This window comes from Buceros rhinoceros, unplaced genomic scaffold (genome assembly GCF_000710305.1).
Source record: "Buceros rhinoceros silvestris isolate BGI_N320 unplaced genomic scaffold, ASM71030v1 scaffold4618, whole genome shotgun sequence".
Taxonomy (NCBI): domain Eukaryota; kingdom Metazoa; phylum Chordata; class Aves; order Bucerotiformes; family Bucerotidae; genus Buceros; species Buceros rhinoceros.
Genome location: NW_010426263.1, coordinates 48,690 through 56,879, shown reverse-complemented (window position 1 = coordinate 56,879; position 8,190 = coordinate 48,690). Strand labels below are relative to the sequence as shown.

The following is an 8,190-nucleotide window of genomic DNA, read 5'->3' as shown; positions in this document are numbered from 1 at the left end:
AAAAGAAAGAACTGATGCACAAGAAGCTTGTCTTCCTCACTGCCCTCTACCCTGTGCCTTCTTGTCCCCTCATGCAGGATGTGGACTTGGCTGTCCTGTCTTGGCAAAGTATTCTCCTGCTTCATTTTAAGAGGGAATTATTTAGATCCTCATCAATGGGCAAACAAGGTCCTCTGAGCTAATTCATCTGGCCTGAGTCAGCCAAATTCATTCTTTTTCAAACACATGGTCATTTAGGTACTATGCCTTCTCAGTCTGCAGAGTGCACTTGCTCATGCTACGGAGATTAAACAAACTCTGTAAAATCCAATTATCCTCGGCATCCTTAATCACACAACCAAAGTGCAGTAACCACACAACAGGTTCTTCTTGGTCAACATTTCAAGTCACTTATTCAAATAACAAATGAGTTACACGGACCTAAACTGGGCCTGTTACCTGTGCTGTCTGTAACAGCACCCCTAGAATATTGGTGAAGTCAGGGGGCCACACTTCCCTCGGTTCATGAATTACCCCGACCCATCAAATCAACCATTTTTACCCTGAATGCTGTAAACACATCAGGCTCATCAGAATTCAGGAATCTGCAGGAACGATCATCTTCAGACACTTGGCGAGGATACCTGGAGCTATAAACAGATGGGAACAGCCCATAGATCTGAGAAAGAAAAAAAGAAAACAACGCAAATAAAACCTGTCACTCCCTTCTTGTCACATCCAAGGCCTGTTTGAATTGCCCCTGGCCACTGTGCGTGAGCACTGGCCAGACAGCCCAGGCTCACTGTCACTCTTCCACGGCTCTCCTCTGACAGAGCCAGCACAACCCACTGAACTGGAGACAGAACACCAGAAGCTGATTTACCACTGGTGCACTGAGTGATGTTCAAACTCTTTCTTAACCCATGCCCCCTAATCCTTACTGGTGCCACACTGAGAACGCTGCTGATCTCTCTGGGAGACAGGTTCTGCACAGATGCAATGGACTGTCTCGTCGCCCTCCCTCTCTCTTCAAGTCAGTACACGGGAAAGGACGCAGGCTTACTCACCAAGGAGCTGCTGAGCTCTCTTCCTGGCTTCAGCAAATGGACACTCCAGTCCACAGCCCAGATGGCACACGTGGACCCAGGAGCCGCCACGAGGTGGAGACCAACCTCTGAATCAGGAAGAGTCTCATTTGTTGAGAAGCCCAGCTCCACCTGGATGGGGAGAACGCAAGCAATACCTGAGTGATGTTTCAGCTGCCGGCCAGCCTCCCACTTCCCGAGCAGGGAAGGGAGGTGCCCACATGAAGAGAGCATCCAAGGACTTGCCTTGGAAAGGAAGGAAACCTGAGGAATCTCCCGAGGACCCCAAGAAGGTATTAAAAAAAAAAAAAAAAAAAAATCACATCGAAAGGTGGCAGAGGAGGAAACATTAGTGCGCAGCTCATCAGGAGATGTTCCTGTATCAGAACACAGCACTCTCTTTACCCAGCAAACCAGCCAGCCATGATCATACACCTCACACAGCTCTCCTCTTGCTCCCTTCGGAGCCTCAGATCAAAAATTAGCCTAGTCCTTATCTCCAGGGTCTTTGTGGGGGTGGCCTCAGCTTCCTGAAGCAATTCCTGTTCTTGCTTTAATCTGACTGTCTGTAGCAGATAAGTGGCTGTGGAGCTGGGGTAATGCCAGTCCTCAGAAGTTCACCTCTGGAGCGCAAGACATGGCCAAAAAAGCAGATTCCCATAGATGTTACGTCCACTACAAGTGCTCAACCCTTTCTGGACAGCCAGTAAAAGCCACTTCTTCCATCAGCCTTTCAGCTGTCTTCCCAATCCCACATACGAACAAGTCCAAGTGTCTGCTGCAGCAGTGGAGCAGCTTTGAGGTCTTCCAGGAAACACACTAATAACCTGTGCTGAGCTGTGATTCTACCGGGTTTGCAGTTGCCATGCAAAGCTCTGGAGATAGACACAGCCATTCTCTGCCCCTCCCAAACACTGCAGCAGCCCCCACAATGCTCAGCACGTACTTGCTCCATACATCACCGCACTCTTCATCATTCAAGTACCGCAGTTCACACGACAGCACCCCACACAGCTACACCTATGATGCATTCCTCAATCTCTCATTTCAGCAGACAGACCGATTTCCTCTCATACATTTTTTTAGCCATGGCCTCAGATGCAAATCCTACCTTATTTCTGAAACACATGGAGACACTGAAGATGGCAGAATCGGCGATGATTTTTCCATTAGGGAAGATAACATAAACAACAAGTCTTGGAGCTGGAGCATAGATTGAGCTGAAGGTAAGAGGGATGGAGAAGACGCCTTTCAGCACTAGATGGAGGAGAAAGGGAAGAAAAGAAAGTAGATTCGGGTGTGAAAATAGATTCCGATGAGCTTTTGCCATTCTGCATGTGCCTGTACAATTCCTTTCCTCAAGCCTTGCAGGCCCAAGGAGATTTCTGGAGACCACTGAAACAATCAGCACATCTCTGGATCTGTTATTCGAGACCAGTAAAAAAACCCTCCTGGTTCTGTTCATTGCCACAGGCAGATGAAACAGCTCTTTGGAGTCCAAATTAGCTCCACAAAGAGTAAGAGTCTCAGATGTCTTTCAAAGCCTCTCATCACTATACATCTCCTATTCCACCATCACCTTTGTCCCAGAGCACCTATAATTCAGGTTGTTTTAAAAAAAAGGAACAAAACAGCTGGAGAAGTAGACAGCAGCGAGTCAACAACCATCAAAATTATATGCTGTGGCATTCTAACTGCTCAGATTATTTGGAGACGCGATTGCAAATTAAAGGAGAGTTTTGATAGAGGGTAAGGCTATAGTTTCATGCTGCTTGCAGGAGCAGCAAAAGGAGACACTGAAAACGAAGACAACAGAGGATGAGCCTGTGGGCTGGGAAATGCTGGATATTGTTCTCTTAGCAAGGAGGGTAAAGGAAACATGAAAGCTGTAAAGGCACGTTGCTCTGATGCATCAGAAAAGTGGTGAGCCAGCTCTGAATTGTAAGGAGGCTTCTGCCACGTGTCCAAATAAGATGGGATGCCACAGACCACTGAGCTCTTGCTAGACATGAAACAGGGAAGTGCACTTACTTCTTGGCAGCCCAACCCAGATAGTCTTCTGACCTGCATGGACTATCCCTCTTCTCGCTGTGACCTAGGGAAGAATGCAGAAAAGGGAGGGAATGCCAGTCACACAGTCTTTGAGATCACTATGCAGATCAAAGTAACCCTGAAATTGGAGATTAAATGGGACTAGGGGGAGGGATATGAGCTTTACTCGCTTTCAGGTAGCAGACAGAGCTCAGGGGATTAAGAGACTTGAGGGAGGACAGGTGAGGGCAATACCTGCCCTGCACCTGTGCAGAGTCCACAAGAAAGGTGCTGCCTTTCTTGCTATTAATACAGCCCCAGGATCGAAACAAGGATCCAGCCCCATGATGGCTGGATGAGCTACCTGTCCTGGGCTGAGCCAGGTCTATCAAATATCAGGCTTGAATCTGTAGGAGGTGTTGATCTTGTGCCTTGAGCCACTAGCACTTCACCAGAAACTCACAAAGTAGGAGAAAATGACACGCTTGGGCCCATGCTCCAGGTCCTCCTGGTAAATTCTGAAGTCCACCTGGATAGTCTGCTTTTCACCACAGGGCATTGTTTCTGGCACACGGACAATAGACAGAAAACTCCTGCTGGTGCTGTAGAATGGACGTATGAAATGAGAGGCTCGTTGGTAACTCGAATCAACCGTCCCAGGCTCTCTGTCCAAATCCTGATGCAGGACACTTGCCTGGTGAGACAAAAAGACCCCACAGTTAATTTCCTTAGTTAAGCAAGTCAACTGCAAATTGCCCTAGATGTGGCTTGGTAAGAAGCTTAGATAGGGTCTGAGCAACACTATAGCACAGGTCTCTGTGTGGACAGTACGTGAGGAAAGCTACTGGGATCCAGAGAATAAGGTCTCAGAGGGAGCCAAGATCCAGAACATGCTGAGCTGTCTCAGGTTTGAATTACTGTCATTCAAGAAGGAACAAGGGAGATGTCTGTGGGTCAGCAAACAGCTCTGATACACATGCGTACCCCTGCCAACAAGACAGACCCTTCCTCACTTACCTCCAGGGAGGCTGAGGTGCTGTTCCAAGTAGTTGTGTTCAGGCTAAATAAAGCTGTGCCAGAGTCACCAGTGATGTACTTCTGCTTAAATCGCTGCTTACCACCGTTTACCACGAGGAGGACTTTTTTGTGCTTCAGTGCCTTGCCTTGGTAGTTCATGACTTTAATCTGAGAACATCACGGAGAGCAAGAGTTGCACAGAAAAGTCTAATCAGCAGACAGAATCTCCTGCTTCTCCAAGTCAGGAGCAGTATTTCCAAAGACAGCAAGGTCTCCCTTTCAGTCAATAACAATATTATCAACACTGCTGTTGGTCACCTCCTATTATCACTTGCAACTGCCATGTTCATTCACCCCGATGCCCTCTACCCCTTCACAGCAGAAGGCCTCCCAGCTGCTGAAATTCCAGATGTTTGGGTTTGCACCCCACATATGGATCCCCACAGCTGCTTCTACTCGAGGCGTATCTGGCAAACGGCAGCCTTGGGTGTTACATTCACTTCTGACAACTCAAGAGTTTTGTCTTTGGGAGTCATTCATGCCCTTCCAAGCCTCTGGATGGAGGTGAGGTCAGAAAAGACATTAGGTAACAGCTGCTGTTGAAGCCATTGTTCACGCTATCCCCTCCAAAGGACTGTAACTGGGAATTACCTTCCCCCGGTACATCTCTCCAGTGTGGTAGTAAGAATTCAAATCATCAAACAAGACCATCCCGCCGATCTTGGAGATAAGTAATTTGTGGGAAGCATTGACGTGTATCTCTGAACAAAAGCAGCAAGACAGGAACGTAAGGGAGGAAGCAAAGAAGCCAAGCACCCCTCAGCGATTTCCCCGCAGAGGGACCCCACTGGTAATACTGATGCACGTTTCAGCTGCACACACATTTCATACCAGGGGGATGATCTGCCCATGGTGTATCTAGTCTTCCTCCTGCATACTTCTAGGCCTTAGGGAGGTCCCTAGTCTTCACTACCTGAGACCACAGGCACTCAGAGTGAGTGTGTCACGCTCTCAGGAACTGGTGGCTCTGTCTGCATCTGTGAGGTTAGATAGCAGGCCCCAACGGGCTCAGGAAGTCCAGAGCCCTTGCTAGCCTGAAAGACTCCAGTGTACTTGGTAAGATTAGTGCATCTTCACATCTCTTCCCAGAGACCAGAGATGTTTCCAGAGTTACCTGTGCCGTTTTCCACCAGCAAGGCCTCTGCAACTATGCTGTCCTGATAGTACCGAAAGTCTCGACTGAAGGAGGACAGACTCACATTTGTGAAGAAGCAACCCGTCTCATCTGTCTGAAAGAATAGAGGGAGAAAACAAGGTCCAAGCAAGGGACTTACACTGGAAATCACCCAAACAGGGCAGAAACAGCAGCGCACAATCCCTGCCCCCAGGGAGCTTGCCTTTTGACATAGCAGTCCAGGATGTGCCAGGTCCTGCTAAGAATCTCACCTGGTTGTTGAATTCCTGACAGAGATCAGGTTTCGAAGCCCTGGGCAGGAACGGGGCTATCTTCTGACAAAGGCTCACATGAACCATCCCTTGGACACCCTTCCCATAGGCGTATCTGTTTGGGGGAGCAGGGAAAGGAAGAGACAGTCACACAGAGTGAGAGAAGACAGGGCTTGCTTTGCACCACCCCAGAGACCACTTCTTCAGAGATATTTGCAATACAGAGCACAAGAGCGGAAGGCACACAGCAGGCCCAGGAGCCCAGGTCCAGTAAGCGGGCCAGGCTAGGGCACGGCAGTGATGGGAGATCAAGGGCTTGGTGATATAATTAGTGCCAAACTAATCTATTCTGGGAAACCAGAGTGTTGTAGGTGCTGACTCAGCACAGAGCTCTACCCTTCACATCAACATCACCTTCAATAACCCCAGGACACGCTGAAGGCATGCATCATCTTATGAGCAGGCGCACGGGTGATTAAGAAAGTGCCTTTACATGAAGCTGTTAATCCTAGTGTGTCCTTGGACTGCAGCTGGGGCAATTCCTTTATGGCGCTCTCTCAGTTCCTCTAGAGCATAACTTGGAAAAGCTTCCTTTAGTTTCCCATGAGTTTGTTCTGCAGGGAGATGAACACCACGTATTGGGCCCACAAATGGCTGCTTGTCAAAGGGGAGGTTGTTTGCCCCGGTTTTGTGTGTAGAGACTTGTGGAGTGTTTTTAGAAAAGAGGGATTAAAGTACCAGAAGCATAGGTACAGGAATTTTTTGTTTTACATCACGGTGCAAAAAATTGCCACAAATGTCCCCTGAGCCACTCATCATTACCTACCTATCTTGTGCTCATCAGGCCAGAAATTAACACAGAGCCATACCTCCAAGCAGAATCCTCACCTGCCACATATCTGGAGCGGGAAGGTTTTATCTAGTGCATAAACCCGATTTGGTGCCTCAAAGATCACTTCAAATTTTGGCAGCTCTGGAAGGGAAAAACAGAGAACTGTAGGAAACCCTGGCCAGGTACATCATTTCCAGAGAATCAACATGAAGATAGACTATGGTGGAATAAGAGCCAGGAAATGGAGAAGGAGGGTGGTCAGAAGGGGAAAGGGAAGATTTCCGTTGTTTCTTTGATAGATTTGTGTGTAGTCCCTAGCTGATTGCTCTTCCCCAAATCAAAACCCAGATGTGTCCACATCACTGCACTTCTGACAGCCGTTTGCACTGAGAGAAGGCTACAGTCCCAACACAGTTAATAGGGGGATGAAAGAGGAGCGGGATGGCACTGGACTTCATCCTCTCTGGAAAAGCCCATCCTAAATGACCTTGTTTTGTCTAATGCAGAAGTCTGCAGGAATCGGCTGTGTCAAAGGTCTGGGGCCATGCACAACATTCATACCGTACACTGACCCCAAGGTCCCAAACTGGCCTCTCTACTGAGACTCTCTTCTTTGACGGATGCTATTACTTTTCCCACTTGCTCCCAGGATGGTTTTCATGGAACAAACACCCAGCTTCCCGGATCAAGAGTGCAAGATACTCTGGGCAACTCAAGACATAATCCCAACATGCTCATACCATACTCTTCCACGGAGAAGCTGCCGTATGCTTTTGCACTGGTTACGTTGATGACGTACGTCCCAAGCAGAGGCTCATCACTTAGCTGGAAAGACAGATCTGCAATGCCATCTTGGGGGATCACATTCAGCCACTGCTCTATCCGGTTGTTCTTAGGGTCCTACACCCACAAGAGAGGAAGAAACAGTTGTCCCACCATCTCACTGATCCACACTACATACAAATCAAGCGTCAGGATTTCAGTGCTGCAGACTACCAGGTTCTATAGCTAAGGGATTATTTTTGGTATATATGTTAGTTAAGAAATTTTGAGGGCAATATAATGCTCAGATTCTGCTCCCAGCATCTGAGTCTCCTTTTCCTCTCTAATCTCAAGGAATGATCCTTCACAGTTCTAAGTTCTACACTCTTTTTTGTGAAGGTCTAAGCTGATCTGGTTATACTCTTGCAAGTGTAGAACAACTCAGATTTCTACTGAAGTAACTGGGAGCATAACCTCACGTTCGTAAAAGAGAAACCATAGGGAGTATCTTAGTTTAAGAAATCCTGAAGTTCTACTGTTCCACTCACAGGTCTGTAAAATCTATCAGGAACTGAATATGGACAGCTCAGTGAAATGGCTGCCATTAACATTTCTGTAACACTAGGTTTCAACATCACTCACCTGGAGAAACAGGGAAATCTGGGGAGGAAAGGCAAAAACATTAGAAGGCAGAAACACATGTCAGCAACATACACAACATACTTAAGACGCAGAGCCTGCTCTGAAGGGTGTGCAACTACTGACTTGGAAATTCAGAGCGCTGACAACAATATAAAAGAAACTTCTCCAAAAGGGACCGGCTGGGTCCATTACAGTAAAGTCTGGAGAAAGGGAAAGGAAAAGCCAATCTGGATATCATCCCGCACTTGCTAATGACTTCCTGGCAGTTCTCCATCAGGAATAACCACTGCCCAAACAGACCTAAATCTGGCTCACCTACAGTCTTAAGGGGGTTACAGGAGTATAGGATCACAGAGTTTGGAAGGAACCTCTGGAGGTCATCTAGTTCAACATCCT

At 47.6% G+C, this 8,190-nt stretch overlaps 1 protein-coding gene across 1 annotated transcript in view; it reads right to left on the bottom strand.

The window, feature by feature from the left end:
* The window catches only part of LOC104498099 (alpha-2-macroglobulin-like protein 1), a 24,002-nt gene that overhangs the window by 12,912 nt on the left and 2,900 nt on the right, over positions 1–8,190 (bottom strand). The window contains 12 exon segments of the mRNA XM_010141436.1: positions 542–658; positions 1,047–1,196; positions 2,176–2,321; positions 3,096–3,159; positions 3,559–3,789; positions 4,113–4,280; positions 4,764–4,873; positions 5,287–5,401; positions 5,559–5,673; positions 6,447–6,531; positions 7,131–7,290; positions 7,795–7,812. Of these exon segments, the coding sequence (XP_010139738.1) occupies positions 542–658; positions 1,047–1,196; positions 2,176–2,321; positions 3,096–3,159; positions 3,559–3,789; positions 4,113–4,280; positions 4,764–4,873; positions 5,287–5,401; positions 5,559–5,673; positions 6,447–6,531; positions 7,131–7,290; positions 7,795–7,812 (1,479 nt within the window).